The sequence below is a fragment of the Colobus angolensis genome, unplaced genomic scaffold, assembly GCF_000951035.1.
Source record: "Colobus angolensis palliatus isolate OR3802 unplaced genomic scaffold, Cang.pa_1.0 Scaffold19, whole genome shotgun sequence".
Taxonomy (NCBI): domain Eukaryota; kingdom Metazoa; phylum Chordata; class Mammalia; order Primates; family Cercopithecidae; genus Colobus; species Colobus angolensis.
In genome coordinates this window covers 3,928,848-3,949,064 of record NW_012115043.1, presented here as the reverse complement: position 1 = coordinate 3,949,064, position 20,217 = coordinate 3,928,848, and the positions used below count along the sequence as shown (strand labels likewise).

Genomic DNA, 20,217 nt, shown 5'->3' with positions numbered 1-20,217 from the left:
ACTACAGGTGTACACCACCACACCCAGCTGATTTTTGTATTTTTAGTAGAGATGGGGTTTCACCATGTTGGCCAGGCTGGTCTCAAACTCCTGACCTCGTGATCCACCTGCCTTGCCTCCCAAAGTGCTAGGATTACAGACGTGAGCCACCACGCCCAGCAGGTACACATTTCTTAACCACTGCTCTGTACAGCAGCTGCAAATGAGTCCTTGAATTGGAATCTGGGATTTCTGCCATGGAATCTTGTTACAGGTAAATTCAGGGGGATACACGTTAATAAATGATCAATTCTTTCCATTTATAGTGGGAAAACAGAAAACTACGACAGAAAGAATTGTTGTTTCTACTATTAAAATTCCACTAATCCTCCTCCACCTGCATTACTGGCGATTAAACTATAATAGATAGATTGAAAGTAAACTTTCAGGGCTTTTGAAATCCAGTCTCTACAATTACTGCTTACCAAGGGGGGATCAAAGTCACAACTCTGTAACATTTGTTTAATCTAATCCCTCTTTCACTGATTAGAAACAGTAAAAGATCACAGCATTTCTCTTCCTTGCTCTCTCCTCCATGGTGGTAATTGTTAAAAGACCCACTGAATACTCAAGAGTTACCAGCGCGGACTAAACTCCACACAGCACTTGTTAGTGCTCAGGTGATAAAGCTGGGGCAGAGTCTTAGTGGTAACATTAAACTGACACTTTAAACAAGGTCACTGTACATAATACTACCCTCTCATGTGAAACAGTGACAACCTAGTCTAAAACAAACAAACAAACAAAAAACAACTCATCAGGCATCTACTTACCATCTTCTTTTCCTTGCCCTTAAAACCAACTCTTACTTACCAGGTGCCTCTCAATTTAAGACACAGTACTGAGTATGATGCCTAGATCATCTAGGTTTGCAATTAGGTTATTTGATGTACCAGACAAATTGAAAGAGAAGACATCTCACTGGAGACCATAGAAGGGGTGTGGCAGGAGCAATCAACTTTTAAAAACTTGTCACATTTGGCAAAAAGCACTGACCCACAGTTTCTTCTTTCATGATGACAATAAAGGGACATTATCAAATTATAAATGACAGGTCCAAATGGTTGATTTCTACAGCCACAAACCAGACCCTGATATGACTGTGGGTAACTCGACTAAGCAGCTGAGATTTTATCTACATCCCTTTCCTTCAGCTACAGCCAAACTTTGAGGTTAAGGAATTTTAAGAAAAGACGGTATAGACAATGAAAATTTCTATGACTGTAGATATCTAAAAAGTGCCACCCACATGTAAAGGCAGTCCTAACCACTTCATTTCCTGGCCCATGAGAAGTCGTACCTTTAACGCATAGCGGAAACTCTGACTTCCCTAAAAGTTTGACCGTCACAATGAATCCAATGGTACCTGGGAATTTCCTCTAGGGTAGAGCTTAGCACAGGCAACCAGATCCTTCAGCTCAGTGTTTCTCAACTGTTTTCAGTACGGCTGGCCTCACCAGGAGCCTTTTAAGACATTTTCCCCCTAATTTTGACACACCTTCCCACTGAAATATTAATACCACAGATATACTGTATATGTGTTTATGTGTTGCACATTTATTTGTGCCTTATAGATAAAAAGAGTAAAGATTTTTTGCTCCTCAAGAATTAATGTTCACCCCTTTGGAGCAATAATGCCCCTGTTTCTTATGCATGCTTTGTACCATTCACAACAGCAAAGATGGGGAATCAACCCAGGTACCTATCAACCTGTGGATTAGACAAAGAAAATGTGGTACATGTACAACATGGAATACTACATAGCCATAAAAAAGAACAAAATCATATCCTTTACAGCAGCATGGGTGCAGCTGGAGGCCATTATCCTAAGTGAATTAAGGCAGGAACAGAAAACCAAACACTCTATGTTCTCACAAGTGGGAGCTAAATACTAAGTGCACATGGACAAAAAGATGGGAACAGTAAACACTGAGACTTCAAAGTGGGAGGGAGTGAGGCAAGGACTGAAACACTACCTGTTGGGCAATGGAATAATTAGAATTCCTGTACATGTACCCCTGATTCTAAAATAAAAAGTAAAAAACTTTTAAAATGCATGCTTTGGCTTAATGAAACAAGACACTGGTGGAGCCAAGAATATAAAACCAAGTTCTGAGTTAATATAGAAGCTATGTCTATCCACATGAAGAAATGCTCATCATCACTGGCCATCAGAGAAATGCAAATCAAAACCACAATGAGATACCATCTCACACCAGTTAGAATGGCGATCATTAAGAAGTCAGGAAACAACAGGTGCTGGAGAGGATGTGGAGAAACAGGAACACTTTTACACCGTTAGTGGGAGTGTAAACTAGTTCAACCATTGTGGAAGACAGTGTGGCAATTCCTCAAGTATCTAGAACTAGAAATACCATTTGACCCAGCCATCCCATTACTGGGTATATACCCAAAGGATTATAAATCATGCTGCTATAAAGACACATGCACATGTATGTTTATTGTGGCACTATTCACAATAGCTAACAAAGACTTGGAACCAACTAAATGCCCATCAATGATAGAATGGATTAAGAAAATGTGGCACATATACACTATGGAATACTACGCAGCCATAAAAAAGGATGTGTTCATGTCCTTTATAGGGACATGGATGAAGCTGGAAACCATCATTCTCAGCAAACTATCTCAAGGACAGAAAACCAAACACCGCATGTTCTCACTCATAGGTGGGAACTGAACAATGAGAACACTTGGACACAGGAAGGAGAACATCACACACTGGGGCCTGTTGTGTGGTGGGGGTAGGGGGGAGGGATAGCATTAGAAGATATACCTAATGTAAATGACGAGTTAATGGGTGCAGCACACCAACATGGCACATGTATACATATGTAACAAAACTGCATGTTGTGCACATGTACCCCAGAACTTCAAATATCATGATAGAAAGAGAGAGAGAGAGAGGGAGAAAGGAAGGAAGGAAGGAAGGAAGGAAGGAAGGAAGGAAGGAAGGAAGGAAGGAAGGGAAGTTATGTCTATCAGGAAAATTTACAAATCTCTTTCTAGAATAATAATTTGCCTGTAACTATAGTACTGTAATTTAACCTGTTTGCCCTTAAATCTGATATTAAGTAACAAAAAGACATTAACAGCACCTACTATGTACAAATAAGAATTATAATTCAAACCAAAGAGAATAATATAACCTGTTGTGACTCCAAGTAAAATAATTAAAAATAAATATAAACTATCTTTCATTTATAAGGAATGCATGAGTATTAAATTAACTATCCTTAGCTGTACTTTGGATTAAGTGCAAAGACCGTGGGATAAAGCATCTCCATCATTCCAGATGGCCTAAATTATTTAAAAGGATCTATTTAAAAGAAATAAGCCAAAAAGCCCAAAATCTCAGCTATCATCATCATTTCCACACAGTCTCATTAAAATCTTACTCATGTCAGAGAGCACCTAGGCTAAGGGGAGTTTTGTAGCCAATGAACTCATCTGGCTTGGCCAATGATTTCCCACGCAACTTAAGGTAAATTATTTAACTACTCTGTGCTCATTTCTCCAACTGCCCAGTAATATAAACCAACACACTGTCACGGAAAAACATGTAACACTCTTAATCAGGAGACCTGTCATGTGGTCTCACGTTGGCTACAAATTCACTGTGTAAATATGAGCATGTTATCCCTCCTCTTTGGGTCCCGTTTTTCCCCACCTGTAAAAGGAAGAAGCCATAGCAGATGCATGCATGGAGATTGTATGTTCTAAATGTTTTCATCAGGCTACTTCACATGCACTATCATGCCAAACAAAACAATGCTCCTTATTAAGTTTCCTAATCTGGGTGAACCTAACTAGTAGAGGACCTAGTAAAAATACTGCATAGATAAATACTGGGAAGAAAAACATGATTGCTTTTCAAAATAACAGACTCAGAAGTTTAGGCCAAGTACTTTTCAATTTGAATTAGGTACAATTGTTATTAATGAGAATTCACTGTAGGCTTATTGAATCATATCTACTTTTTGCCTAGATCATCTCTTAATATGAAGTTCTCCATAGATTACTGCCTGCTATGTTCAGTAAGGCCTTCATTTTAAGATTTAGGGAATGTCTCTGAGTTACAGCAATCTGGAATTTGGGAAATCAGGTCCATATCTGCCTTATACATACCCCGTAATACAGATTCCAATTAAATCTCTTCTCAGCTCTGGTTTGTCCACACTTATTTATTATATTAGACAATTTCCATTGTTCCCATCCCCTTGGTCATTTCAGTCTCCCTGAGCTAAATCTTTTCCAATTCTATTGGAACTTTCTTCACCTCCTAGGGAGACTAGGAAAAAGAGTCATCAAAATGAAAGCTAGTAACAAGGTAGAAGCAAGGGGAAATACACCGACAGATAAAATTTTCACCACTGCTCTCAGTATTATGACACAAAGTAAAATATATATCCTTTCCTTGTTTAAGTGCTTAAGCTACCAGCATAAAAATATATTCTATCTGCTAAGAATGAACAAAACAGTTCTTGGAGTTCTCTATGCAATTAATTGCTTCTAGACTGCTTTACAAGGTGCTGTTATTTAAAGTGTTCAGCCAAAAAGGGTGTATGATCCTGAAGGATGCTATAGAAGCCATTCTGTACTGGACGAACAGACTAGCTCAAAAGTTCCTAAGAGTTTCTACCCAATGCAGTTGAGGGCACATCTATCAACCACTTAATAATAGCACTTGATAGTTAAGTGATTCTCAATGGGAGCCAGGCAATCAACATCTTCAGAGGGCTTGTAAAGCATGTGGTATGTATTTCCATACCCCTACTGGGTCTCAGTTGAGAATCACTGGATTAAATCATTGCTAAAATCTCTGAATATAGGAGCCTACTGATATTCTCACACAAACTATTTGAAGGCAAATGTCTTAATTTTTAGCAAGTTCAATATATAGACAAACATTCAACCAATCTGAGTCTCAGTTTATTGAATTCCTCCATTTCATGGATGTTGTCCTCTACACTACTGCAGCCATGTACTCCCAAGGTCATACCCAGACCTTATTATTACCAATAACTACAACCCCTTCATAATTTCAACTTCATGCATCACCTGTTTTTCCAAGTCCCTCTGTCTCCCTATAGTACCTTAACCCAATTATCCTTCAACTGCACCAGGACTCAAAACTACCATCTTTTTACTGACCCACTCCAATTGATTTCCACTCTCCCCTTTTTAGCTTAAATTCCATGATCATTATAATTAATCTCTTGTATATACTACTGAATCCCTTGCCTCTCTCTTGCTGTGATAACATTTGCTTAGCAAAAGCAGAACTGATTACTACATGCACATGCACACACACACACACACACACACACACACACACACACACACACACCCATGCTGCCTGACTTGACTTTAGTTTTATGACACCAAATTTCAAGTTGGGTCCCTTAATGCTGCCTGGCAAATCATACGTCACATCCCTATAGGTTCATTTACTCTCTCTCTCCCAAATGACTACTTCACATTTTCTCCTCTCTCCTGAAATCCTAATGCTACTTCCTCCCTTCTGCCTTCTCAAGTGATATCCTGGCCTCCTACTTCACTGAGAAAACTGAAGCAATCAGAAGAAACTTGAACAGATTCTCATGCCACATCTCCCCACTGAGCCCCATTTGCATCCACACACCCCCTTTCCCATGCCTTTCTAGGTTTACTTTCCTCCTCCTGTGCAAAGTCAGTCCCTCCACTTGTACACTGGAGCCCATCCCTTCTACCTACTCAAGGACATCACTCCGGCAAGTCTCCCTTCTCTTTCCTACTTCATCCATTTTTCACCCTCTATTGGATCTTTTCCATCAGCTTATGAACGTGCTGCTCTTGTTCTCATCTCAATAAAAATCTCAACCACATTTTTCTCTCCAGCTCTCACCTATTTCTTTGCTCCCCTTTCCTGCAAAATTTTCAAGAGTTTTTATAGTCGCTATCTTCAATTTTTCTCTTTCAACCTATTTCACCAAAACTGCTCTTCAAGGTCACTAATGCTAAATCCAAGGGTCAGCTCTCTATTCTTATCCTACTTGACCTAATAGCAGCATTTGGCATAGGTGACCCCTCCTTCCACCTTGAAACACTCTTCACTTTTGCTTCCAGAATAAGACTCACTCTCCTGGTTTTCCTACCTCATTGACCTTTCTTCCTCAGTCTCCTTTACTGGTGCCTTCTCTTCTCCCTGTCTCTTGATGTTGCAATGTCCCTGGGCTGAGTCCTTGGTCTTCTTTAAGTACTGCATTCACTCCCTTGGTGATCTCATCAAGGCTCAAGGTTTTAAATGCCTTTCTCCCCAAACTCCACACATCTTGCAAACTGGCTACTTGATATCTCCACTTGGAGGTCTAGCAACCACTTGGAGGTCTCAGTAGCCATGTCAAACTCAACATGTCCAAAACTGAACTACTGATATGTGACCCTGTTTGCTTCATCTTACAGCTGCCTCATTTCAGTTGATGGCAACTAATCTTTTAAGTGTTCAGGCCCAAATCCTGTTGTCTTCCTTGATTGCTCTCTTTCTCTCGTATCTCATATCTAAACCAGCAGGAAACCATGCTGGCTCTATCTCACAATATATCTGGAATTCAGCCTTTTCTTACCACTTTCATTGTCCCAGCCCCAATCTTAGTCATCATTCTATCTCATTTGGAATATTACAATAGGCCCCTAAGAGATCTTGGTTGCTCTTCACCCTCATCATCTACTCTCCACAGAGCAGCTAGAGGGATCTTTTCAGACCTTGTCAGATCATGTCACTTTCCCACTCAATACCCTGCAACAGTCCCTAGTTTACTCTGAGTAAATGTCAAAGTTATTATGATGGCCTTCAAAGCCCCAAATAATCTAGCCCTTTGTTACCTCTCTGACCTCTCCTGCTCAGCCAGCAAGCATCCTAATATATCCTTCAAACGCACCAGGCGTGCTCTCACCTTAGGGCCTTTGCTATAGCTGTTCCCTGTCCCTGGTATGTTTTTCTCCCAGATATCCATATGGTGAAACACCTCATCTCCTTGCTCAAATCTCAAGACGACCCACCTCGAACCACCTTATTTAACATTGCAATCTACACAGCAATCTCCATGTCCCTAACTCTGCTTTGTTATTTTCCCATATCACTTATCATCTCCTAATATACTATATAACATACTAATTGCTTGTATTGTTCATTGACTATAGCCTCCCACCAGAATAAAAGCTCCTAAGGACAGACATTTTTGTTTAATTTGTTCACTGATACATCCCAAACAGACCAATACTTTGCACAGAGCAAGTACTCAAGAAATATTTTTTGTATGAATGAATCAACACTTGAAACTGGAGCCTAAATATGGACTAGAGAGATCTGAGGCCAGCAGAAGAAAACTCAAATGGCCCAGATACACTCAGCACCTAAATTATGCTCCCAGACAATTTTATAATGAGCTACTTATAAAAGCTGTATTATTTCCTTCAGATCCCAAGAAGGACCGTCACAGCACTGCTGACCTCTGCATGATACTAAACCACGCTAGAAACAAGCACAGAGGAAGTACGAGAAGGAACGTCCACTATTTTTGCCTTTCCCTATAGGTGACTCCATATTAAACATAGTCCTGTCTTCTTTCTCTGACTTGAAAAGTCACTTTTCTTTTTCTTTTCTTTTTTTTGAGCAGAGTCTCACTCTGTCGCCCAGGCTAGAGTGCAGTGGTGCAGTCTCAGCTCACTGCAGCCTCTGCCTTCCGAGTTGAAGTGATTATTGTGCTTCAGCCTCCCAAGTAGCTGGGATTACAGGCGTGCACCATCACGCCTAGCTAACTTTTTTATTTTTTGTAGAGATGAGGTTTCAGCACGTTGGCCAGACTGGTCTTGAACCCCTGGCCTCAACTGATCTGCCTACCTCGGCCTCCCAAAGTGCTGGGATTACAGGCGTGAGCCACCGTGCCTGGCCAAAAGTCACTTTTCAATACTACATAATTTAGGAATTAGAGAAAGCAGGTCAGGCAAGGGGCTAATGTGGCTTTCAAAATGCTGAATTTATTCCCATGGATTAAGCACAGACTCTTACAAGTTAGAACTAGAAGACTATCATTTATGTCAGTGGTTCTCAACCATGGCTGTATATTTGAATCCTGGAGGCACCTAAAATATACTGTAGCTGCCCCTCCCTTGGGTGAGGCTCAGGTAGCATAGGTTTTAAAAGTTTCCTAGGTCACTAAAGTTCCCAGGTGATTCCAATGTGCAAACAAGTTTGAGAACTGATGAGCTATATGACCTTGGGGAAATTACTTGGCTTCATTGAGCCTAACTCATGTGGCTTTTGTGAGGATTAAATGAGATTTTGCACATATACCATCAGGTGCTATTAGTATCACTGCCACTTCTCCCTTTTCCATCATCACTACCACCACCTTTTCTACTATTACCACTATTATCATCATTGGTGGTATCATTTCCTTCCTCCTTTTCTTTCTGTTTATTGAGATTTAATTTATATATCATAAAATCCAGCCTTTTAAAAATGTATGATTCAGTAGTTTTTAGTATACTCACAAAGTTGTGCAACCATCACCACCATTTAATTCCAGAACATTTTCATCACCCCAGAAAGAAATGCCATACCCATGAGCAACCTCTCCTCCCAGCCCCTGGGAACCACTAATCTACTTTCTATCTTTATGCATTTAACTATTCTGGATATTTCATATGAATGAAATCCTATAGTATGTAGCCTTTCATGTCAGGCTTTTTTCACTTAGCATAACATTTTTGAAGATCATCCACGTTGTAGCATGCTTCATTTTTATGATTGAATAATAGTCCATTGTATGGATACACCACATTTTGTTTTCAGCAGTTTTTCTCACTTTTTGGCAATTATGAATAATACTGCTATGAACACTTATACCCACTATTTTGTGTGCCCATGTTTCCAGTTCTCTTGCGTATACAGCCAGGAGTGGAACTGTTGGGTCATATGGTAAATCTATGTTTAACTTTTTTATTTTTTTTGAGACAGAGTCTCGCTCTGTCGCCCAGGCTGGCGTGCAGTGGCGCAGTCTCGGCTCACTGCAAGCTCCGTCTCCTGGGTTCATGCCATTCTCCTGCCTCAGCCTCCCGAGAAGCTGGGACTACAGGCGCCCGCCACCACGCCTGGCTAATGTTTTGTATTTTTTAGTAGAGACGGGGTTTCACCGTGTTAGCCAGGATGGTCTCGATCTCCTGACTTTGTGATCCACCCGCCTTGGCCTCCCAGAGTGCTAGGATTACAGGCGTGAGCCACCGCGCCTGATCTATGTTTAACTTTTTGAGCAACTACTAAACTCTCTAAAGTGGCTGCAGCACCATTTTATATTCCCACCATCAGCGTACAAGGATTCTAATTTCTCTACATCCTCACCAACATTTGTTATTATCTTTCTGACCCTAGCCATCCTAGTGTGAAGTGGTATTTCATTGTTGTGATGTGCATTTTCCTGGTGACTAATGATGTTAATCATCTTTTCTTTCTTTTCTTTTTCAATACGGGATTGGGATCTCTGTTGCCCAGGCTGGAGTACAGTGGCACAATCTTAGATCACCACAGCACTGAACTCTAGGCTCAAGTGATCCTTTCTGCCTCAGCCTCTCCAGTAGCTGGGACTACAGGTGCATGCTACCATGGCTGGCTGATTTTTAAATTTTTTTTGTAGAGACAAAGTTCTCACTATGTTGCCCAGGTTGGTTTTGAATGCCTGACCTCAAACAATCCTCCTGCCTCGACCTCCCAAAGTGCTGGGATTTCGGGTGTGAGCCACCACGCCCAGCCAACGTTAAGCATCTTTTCATGTTCTTACTGGCCATTTGTGTATCTTCTTTCTATCCAAATTCTTAACCATTTTTATACTGGATTAGTTGTCTTTTTATTACTAAGTTGTAAGAGTTCTTTATATATTCTAGATACATTCTGCTGATCCTTATAAGATACACGTTTTACAAATATTGTCCCTCATTTTGAGGGTTATCTTTTATCCTTCACTTTCCTGACAGTGTCCTTTGAAGTATGAACATTTTTAATTTTGATGAAGTCCAATTTATCTATTTTTTCTTTGGTTGCTTGTGTATTACCAACTTTTAAGAAGAGACTAAAGGAAAAAAGTTGTGAAGACATTCTATAGCCAAGTAAGTTGTTCAGACTTATAATAATCCCTCATTAAATCATGAATTCCCATATAGAAAACATATCCACTTGTGGAGGGCAGGAAGGAACGCAATTCATCTCCTACATTTTTAATTAACTAGATTTTCAGATAAAATATTCCACCTTTGAATGTTAAATGTCCAAGAAACTGCAAAGAAATAAAACCTGAGTTAGATTTGTGTGTTCTCAGAGCCATTTGTTGCAACAGCTAGATGTTCATAATCCTTACAAGAACTGGAATTGTTTTTTCAAATTGAGCATATTTAAATATTTTTAAAAGAGTTTCAAACAAATATTTTTCTGCAACTGTTCAAAATTAGTGGCATGACATAACCTAAATGTTCTATTACTGCTCAATAAATACCAACTAGACAATACATAATCCCAAATAATGAACTGGCATTATATAATTTTCCAATGTAATAATCCCAAAGAATCAATTGTGATTATAGTAATTTTTCTAACCAAAACAACAAAAGTTGGTCATTATTTATGTCTTTAAAAAGGTAATCAGTACCTCTATTATGTTTTTTACTTCGTTAACAAACTTTTCAATTAAAAAACTTTTTGGTTTAAAAATTTTTGTTGGTGGCAATAGTTATACAACAATGTGAATGCACTTACTGCCACTGAAATGTATATTTTAAATGGTAAATCTTATGTATATTTAACCACAATTTAAAAAAGAGAAAAGGGGAGAAAATAGAGAAAAAAAGAGTAGGAAAAACAGAGACCCCTAAAACAAATAAACCAGTCTGAGCACCTGCTGGCAGACAACACTTGAACATTCAAGAAAAGCAGGCTGAGGAAGGCACAGTTCACTGGGCATGCAGACAGATCGCCAGCAAAGCAGGCTCTACAAACAGCATAGGAGGTAGGTTACCCTGGAAGAGTAATATGACCCATCATACATCCAGAGAGCTTTGTCTCTAAAGAAAGATGCAGGGCTCTAAAAGGATGTCCTTCACACTTCCTAAGACCTGGGTTGCATCAAAATGTCATTCATTGTATCTTCATACCACTTACACCAGGATCCTCTTAAACATGAAATTAGGCTAATTAATGGCAGTATGTTGTTTTTTGGTTAACAGGAAACTAGTGTACCAGTACTCTAAAGAAAAAAAAAGAAAGCAAGGAAACCTCAGGGCAAAGAACCATGAAAAATCCACAATGTATCTCCTTGCTTTGCAGTTCTTTTAAGAATATTGTTTAGTGTCTAAAACAAGTAAAATGGCATTTTTTTCAGGAAACACCTTTGACCATACTTCCAAAGTAATAAAGCCTGTTTAGTCCAGCTTCTCAATTTATAGCCATAAGTGTACATTACAAGGCAATAAATAGTTCTTTAATATACGAACTTGGGACACAGATTTTTCAAAAAGTGAATAAAGCCAAAGAAGATTTTGTGAAAATAGTTCTCATAAATATAACAAGCACCACTGAATATAATTTTATTCTAAATTGATCCAGTTTATGTTCCAAATCTTACTTTTATAGCCTTCCTATGGTAAATGCTCAACAAGGATTTGCTGAATAAATGAATGAGAAGGACCAAGTCTTAATTTGAGTTTGTTCTGGTAACAGAGAGATAAACACATAAATGAAAAACTCCTTATTCTGGCTATGATTAAAAGGTCAGAAAATAACAGATGTTGGTGAGGTTGCAGAGGAAAGGGAAGTACTTATGCACTGCTGGTGGGACTGTAAATTAGTTTGGGCACTGTGGAAAGTAGTTTGGAGACTTCTCAAAGAACTTAAAATAGAATTACCATTCAACCCAGCGATCCCATTACTGAGTATACACCCAAAGGAATGTAAATCATTCTACCAAAAAGACACATGAATGTGTATGTTCATCACAACACTATTCACAATAGCAAAGACATAGAATCAACGTAGATGCCCATCAACGGTGGACTGGATTAAAAAATGTGGTACACATACACCACGGAATAATACACAGGCATAAAAACGAAGAAAGTCATATCCTTTGCAGCAACATGGACACAGCTGGAGGCCATAATCCTAAGTGAAGTAAAAACAGCAACAACAACAAAAAACCAAATACTACATGGTCCCGCTTATAAGTGGGAGCTAAACATTGAATACACATGGAGATAAAAAGAGGCCCAACAGACACTGGGGCCTACTTGAGGGGAGATAGTAGGAGGAGGGTGAGGTTTGAAAAACTACCTATCAGGTACTATGCTCACTACCTGTGACCTGGGTGACAAAATCATTTGCACACCAAACCCCAGCAACACACAATTTACCCACGGAACAAATCTGCACACGTGCTCCTTGAACCTAAAATAAAGGTTGGAAAGGCCAGGTGGGGTGGTTCACGCCTGTAATCCCAGAATTTTGGAGGCCGAGGCGGGCAGATCACGTGGTCCAGGAGTTCGAGACCAGCCTGACCAACATGGTGAAACACCCCTGTCTCTACTAAAAATACAAAAATTAGCTGGGAGTGGTGGTGTGCACCTGTAATCCTGGCTACTCAGGAGGCTGAGGCAGGAGAATTGCTTTAACCTGGGAGGCAGAGGTTGCAGTGAGCCAATATCGCACCGCTGTACTCCAGCCTGGGCAACAGAGCGAGACTGTCTAAAAAAAAAAAAAAAGTTGGAGAAGGAAAAAAAAAAAACCCCAAAAAACTCCTTATTCTTTCTAGATCTATCTAGATTGCTACATCAATAAAATAGAATCTAGCACCCTTGCAATTCAATGTAACAGACATAATAAGATTCCTCCTAGAAAGAAAAAACGAGGAAGGAGGATGGAGAGGGGAAGAAAAGGAGAGGAAGGAATACCTTATTATGCCAGAAGGAACTTCTCTAATGATGACAAAGGTTAGATCAGACCTCAGAAAAGCTACAGGGAGCCAATCTCACTTAACACTCAAGGGTCTACCAAAAATTGAAGTGAAATATTCTATTTCTATAAAACTGGTCGTCTACCTGACCTTTATCAGGGAAGATGGGGTAAGCTCACTGTAAAATACGATTTTTTCATTTTGTGTTTGTGTGTTTTTTTCTTTTTTTGAGATGCAGTCTTGTTCTGTTGCCAGGCTGGAGTGCAGTGGCACAATCTCAGCTCACTGACACCTCTGACTCCCTGGTTCAAGTGATTCTCCTGCCTCAGCCTCCTGAGTAGTTGGGACTACAGTCACGTGCCACCACACCCAGCTAATTTTTGTATTTTTTAAGTAGAGACAGGGTATCACAATGTTGGCCAGGATGGTCTTGATCTCCTGACCTTGTGATCCGCCTACCTCGGCCTCCCAAAGTGCTGGGATTACAGATGTGAGCCACATCGCCTGGCTGTAAAATATGATTTTTCTCATTCCCTTCTGTAGTGTCTCACTCAGCATACTTGTTGAGGCAGCCCAGAGCTATAAGACAGAAAAACCCTATACAGGAAGCAATTCCTAAAAGACTATGTTATGGACTGAATTGTATCCCCCACCAAATTTGTATGCTGAACTCCTAACCTCCAGTATCTCAGAATGTGACCCTATTTGGACAGGTTGACTGCAGATATATTAAGATGAGGTCATACTGTAGTAGGTAGATCCCTACTTCAATGTGACTGTAAAATGTGGACACAGACAGGCACCCAGGGAAAACACCATGTGAAGGCTGGAGTTATGCTGCTACAAGCTAAGGAACTACCAGAAGCTAGAAGACAGGCCTGAAACAGACCCTTCCCTGGCACCTTCAGAGGGACCATGGCCCTGCCAACACCCTGATTTTGGATTTCTGGCTTTCAGAACTATGAGACAATGCATTCATGTTGTTCTATGTCATATGGTTTGTGGTACTTTGTTACCATAGCCCTAGGGAACTAATGCAGACTATAAGAGGCCAGTGTGCACTAGCCTACCCTCTTCAGATTGCACTTCAGATCCAGTCTTCTGCCTCATGGCCACTGCCACTACATTACCCCCAGCCCCAGCACCTCACTCTTGAACTGCTGCAAAAGCTCTGGTCTTCCTTACTTCAGACTCTATCTTGACTTTTTTCAATTGTCAAACCTCCCTGCACACCACCTTTTTTGCATCAACCCCTTATTTTAAAAACTCCAGTGACTCACCAATTTTTACAGGAAAAAGCTAAAATTCTCCTGACTGGCATTCAGGCCTCTCTCTAAGCCAGCTCCAAATGCTAGGTGATATTCTCTTAGTGACCCTAGAACACGCAACTTTTTTTGTTGCCCAGGCTGGTACGCAGTGGCGTAACTACAGCTCACTGCAGCCTTGACTTCTTGGGCTCAAGCAATTCCCCCTCCTCAGCTTCCCAAGTAGCAGGGACCACAGGTGCATACCACCATGACCAGCTAATTTTTACAGAGGTGGGCTCTCACCATGTTGCCCAGGCTGGTCAGAACATACAACTGTTATTCTCTATGTCATGCTTCCTTCTCCACTTGCCGCTCTCCCCTTTCATCAGTCCAAATCTTGACCTTCCTGTGAAAACTACTGTCAGGACACACTTTCTCCTTGAAGCTCTCTCTCTATACTTGAGCCTAACACAACAGCCATATTTCTGAGCCTAACACAACAGCCATATTTCTGAGCCTAACACAACAGCCATATTTCTGAGCCTAACACAACAGCCATATTTCTGATTCTATGCACTTTACTGCCTGCATCAGTCATCTGTACTCTTCACAGACTGCTTTGCATAGTTACCTGGCATTTGAAAACTACATGCTTGAATTTCATAGCTGGACTAGGAGCTCCTTAATAATAGGGTCTATGTCTTATAATTTTGGAGGTACTTCTCAAAGCTGAAGACAATGCTGGGTGTATTACAGGCAACCTCTAAATTTTTACTGAATTAACTATTAAACATATATGAAAAATTCCTAGAAATGCTACCTTTGGCACTTCCTTCAATCAGGGAATTGAAATTGGAATAAATCTACAGATTTCATATAGTACTAATGGTCCTACATGTATCTGAATAATATAAAACTTACAAGGAATAAGAGGAAAAAAATGACTTGAGTCCCAAGTTACTTACCATTCTTCATCACTACATTGGACCACACATTGGCATTCAGGGCTTGAACAATTCGCTTTACTCCTGTAGATTCTGGGAAGTCGTCTAATCAGGGAGGGAAATATACATATTTATACACAACACTCATACAGATATACATACACATTCACAAAAATATGGCTGGGCACGGTGGCTCACGCCTATACTCCCAGCACTTTAGGAGGCCAAGGAGGGCAGATCACCTGAGGTTGGGAGTTCGAGACCAGCCTGACCAACATGGAGAAACCCCGTCTCTACTAATAAATACAAAATTAGCCGGGTGTGGTGGCACATGCCTGTAATCCCAGCTACTCGGGAGGCTGAGGCAGAAGAATTGCTTGAACCCAGGAGGCGGAGATTGTGGTGAGCCAAGATGGCACCATTCCAGCCTGGGTAACAACAGCAAAACTCCATCTCAAAACAGAAAAGAAAATGTTATGTATATATCCCCCAAGCCATATTTTCAAATGACTGTGGTTTTGTTATCCTGTTTATTTAGTTGTTAGTTCACATTGTACAAGGAAAAAAACAAATACAGAGCTTGGAGCTCCCGATAAGAATACTCTAGAGAAACTCATTTCCTCCTTAGCTGAGGATTGACCACCATCACGAACGACATGGTAACTATCCAAACTGGAAAGTTCATGACCAACCAACTACTTCAGAGAAAACAAATGGTCATTGATGTCCTTCACCCCAGGAAAGCAACACTACGTAAGACAAAAATTTGGGGAAAAGTAGCCAAAATGTACAAGACCACACCAGATGTCATCTTTGAATTCAGAACTCATTTTGGTGGTGGCAAGACTACTGGCTTTGGCATAATTTATGATTCCTTGGATTATGCAAACAAAAAGGAACACAAACATAGACTTACAAGACATGGCCTGTGTGAGAAGAAAAAGACCTCAAGAAAGCAATGAAAGGAATGCAAGAACAGCATGAAGAAAGTCAGGCAGATTGCAAAGGCCAGTGTTGGTGCTGGCAAAAAGCCGAAGGAGCAAAGGTGCTGGAAGGATGTTATCTGTGGCCACTGTGGTTTTTTCATGATTAATAAACCAAAAACTTTCAAGTGGAAAAAAAAGAATATTCCAGAAACTAAAGCAATTAAATAAACACACAATATAAGGCAGTTATATAAAAAAGTTATCCTCACCAATGGAATCTATTTATATTCTGAAAGTGTTAAGATTCCACTTATTACACACATTCCTGGCACAGTACGAGAGATACCAATCTAGACAGAATGAGTTTCCTTAAGGCAGGAACAGTCCTCTTATTAATAGTATGCTATAAAATCATGTAAATGCTCTATCCTTTGCTGGAAACCAGAGAATAATAAGTGTTATTTATGATCGATATCTATAGAAGAACTTCTTGATCAGAGAAAGACAGTTTGAGTGAGAAGTGAAATGACTAGAAGTGTAAGAGACAGGCAAAGGGTCATTACAACAACTTAGTTTATTTTATTATGAGTACTATCCTGCTTCTGGAATTTGACTGATACTACTCAAAATAATGGGGCTGTAATCCTAGAGTATATCAAAAAGGTGATATTCTTAGCTACAACCTAGGAATGATTGTGTACAAAGGAAATGGAGATCCTGCAGATGTTGAGGACTGTAAGGTTGCATCTGGAAAACAATGACAGAAATAGTTTTCATGTGGTTAAAAAAGGAAAGTTTCCTGAGTTTACAGAACATAATCCACACAGAACCTGTCTCTAGTGGCCAGCCTAGCCCTGGGTGGTTTAACAAGAAGAGCACAGAGTTACATGTCAGAATATCTGAATTTGAACCCAGCTTATTAGCTATTTGATGAAGGGCGAATCACTTACACCATTCTCACAGAAAGTGGAAACAATACCACTCTATGCACATCTCTCCTAGAGGAAAGATGCACTGGAACTGATGATTTACTAATGTAACCTTCCCCCTACACTGGAAACTCCTTGAGGGCAGGAATCTTGTCTTACTGAGTTCATATGCCCACTGCCTAGCACAGTGCCTGAAAAACAGCAGGCACTCACCAACTGTTTAATGGATTGATGAATCATTTAAAGAATACCAACCTACCAACCTAACAGAAATATAGTGATTAAATTAAAAATACTTGGCCAGGCGGGGTGGCTCATGCCTGTAACCCCAGCACTTTGGGAGGCCAAGGCAGGCGGATCACAAGGTCAGGAGATAGAGACCATTCTCTGGCTAACATGGTGAAACACCGTCTCTACTAAAAATACCAAAAAAAAAAAAATTACCCGGGCGTGGTGGTGGGCGCCTGCAGTCCCAGTTACTTGGGAGGCTGAGGCAGGAAAATAGCGTGAACCTGGGAGGCAGAGCTTGCAGTGAGTTGAGATCATACCACTGCACTCTGGTCAACAAAGAGAGACTCTGTGTCAAATAAATAAATAAATAAATAAAAATAAATAAAGAAAATACTCTACCAAGATAAATTTATCACCACCAATGTTTGGATGAAAATCTAAAAGTCATGTTTATCTTAACTGTGAATGACTTAATTCTCAAAAGAATAACTAATACTTTTTTTTGAGACGGAGTCTCGCTCTGTTGCCCAGGCTGGAGTGCAGTGGCCGGATCTCAGCTCACTGCAAGCTCCGCCTCCCGGGTTTACGCCATTCTCCTGCCTCAGCCTCCTGAGTAGCTGGGACTACAGACGCCTGCCACCTCGCCCGGCTAGTTTTTTTGTATTTTTTTAGTAGAGATGGGGTTTCACCGTGTTAGCCAGGATGGTCTTGATCTCCTGACCTCGTGATCCACCCATCTCGGCCTCCCAAAGTGCTAAGATTAGAATAACTAATACTTTAGATGACATAACCAGGAACCAAAAATGTGGTCTGAAATGAAGAGTTAGTACCAATAAGAGGAAAAGTAATACAAACTAGCATAAAGTCCTATATTCATGTTTGAATAATACATGCAAGTAAAAGATGAGGAAATATGGCTTAGGAATAGTTTGTATTTTAAGTGTCTAGGAAGGTTTTCATTATGTTACCTAAAGATGACATATCAAAAAACCCATTTTAAGATTAATCTGAATGAATACAAGAACATTATTCAGACAAAGGGCTACGAGAAATATAGTGTATAAAGGAGCAGAGATTCCAAAATGATAACAGTCAAATACTGACTCCCAAGGACAAGAGAAAGAGAAAATTCTATTGCCAGAAATCACACAGGCTCACATACACAAAACAGGGCACAAGTTTCAGGGACCTAGAAAAACACAGAAAAAGATGTACTTGCCAATTTTCAACACTCTTTAAAAAGAGCAAGGAGAAAAACCAGCCTTTTTATTTCAGTTTTGTTCTCTTCCTCCCTGGCAAGTTTTATTCTCAAAGGTAACAGCATTTTGGAAAAATTATAAATAAAACCAGAATATAGAAAAACATTTCTTAATTCCTTAAAAAAAATTCATGAAATGACTGCTTATGTGTCCTATCTATGTACTTTAATTCACGTTGGTTGTCCCTGCCCAGGGACATGTTTTGGAACAACTGGCATATTCACAATGCCACCTCTCCACCAGTCTTCTCACTACAAGCCCAGGACCTTTTCTGACTTCTTCCCCATGGAGCAGCTGACATGTGAGAGTTCACAATGCCAACACGTTCTCTGCACTTTTAAACAAAAATAAGCTCTCCTGTCTCTAAAATACCACAGCACCACTATTTCTTCTATAATGCTTATGACATTCCACTTGATAATTCAATTATCTGTAAGTTTCATCTCTTGTACCAGATTATAAGGTTTTGGTGAACCAAAAACCCTCTTATCCTGGTAGATACCACAACAGGTGTACTTCAAAGGAGAAAAGATGAGAAAAGAAATGGGGAAGGGGAGTAGAAAAGGGGAAGAAATAGAAGGTCCAGCAATAGCGGAGGACAGCGATTGCAGAACGACCTGGGGTGGAGGTGGGGGATTAAATTAGGGGTCTGTTTTTTGGCTTCAAACGTCCAAAAGACATTCAAATAGATCTGAAATGTCCCCTGCGATTCCTGGGAATTCAGCCTTAGGTTACTATGAATTCAAAATAAGAAACATCAACTTTAACTACTATGAAGGTCTAACTCTCCTTCTTCAGCAGTGGGGAAAGGAAAAAGGATTGGGGAAATGACAAAGATTTTAGAAAGCAGCCTTATACCTTTATCCACAAGAAAAACACACATTTTCAAAAGTTCTAAAATAGGTGGTAAAACTAAATAAATGAATTCTCACACTAAGTATAAGACTACATCAATGGATTTTGCGTAAATCCTTGAAACAGCTGGGGAAAAAGTTTCTTGAATTTTGCTGTGATTCTTCTTCCCTGAATTAAAATAATCTCTCATATCTGAATCTAAGTGCCATATTTTCTACTAACACATAAACGCTTACCATCCTCCTCAGGCAACTCCTCTGGACTAAGTTCTACCAATTCAAAGCCATGTCTGATGCACCATTCTTGAGCTTTCTGTCGGTTTACACCTAAAATAATATGCAAACGAATCTTCGTAAGTAAAAAGAAAACAAAACATGACTATTGCTGCAATATTCTTCATAAATCTCAATGTGTTTCCCTTAATGTCAATGTTATTCTAAAGGCATCTAAAATAACGAAAAGAAAATGATTTCTCAACCCTGAAGTATCCATTCTTAAAAAAAAAGTAAATATTACAAGATACCAAAGAAAAATAGCTGAAAATATTTTCATAAAGCAATAAAGTCACATGGGATGTATGTCCTAAGTTAAGGAAACAGATGTACTCTGTTTATCAAGGAATGGCAAATGCATGTCCCATCCACATGCCTTACCATCTTCAGACACTCTGTCACAGACCAAGATCATCACCTCAGGTAACCATGCTTCTGCCAGTGGAAGCCACGAGGAGACACTGTCGAGACCTGATTTCTAGAAGGAACAAAAAATATAAACAAACAAAAACAGAAGAGA

The 20,217-nt window shown here is 39.9% G+C and overlaps 1 protein-coding gene across 4 annotated transcripts in view; it reads right to left on the bottom strand.

The window, feature by feature from the left end:
- The window catches only part of AAGAB (alpha- and gamma-adaptin binding protein), a 63,445-nt gene that overhangs the window by 16,800 nt on the left and 26,428 nt on the right, over positions 1–20,217 (bottom strand). For all 4 annotated transcript variants that reach the window (XM_011940349.1, XM_011940348.1, XM_011940347.1 and 1 more), the window contains exons 3-5: positions 20,079–20,175; positions 19,662–19,751; positions 15,247–15,330 (exon numbers count right to left, since the gene is read on the bottom strand). In XM_011940349.1, the coding sequence (XP_011795739.1) occupies positions 15,247–15,330; positions 19,662–19,751; positions 20,079–20,112 (208 nt within the window). In that variant the 5' untranslated portion in view covers positions 20,113–20,175. The remainder of the gene's footprint in view (positions 1–15,246; positions 15,331–19,661; positions 19,752–20,078; positions 20,176–20,217) is intronic.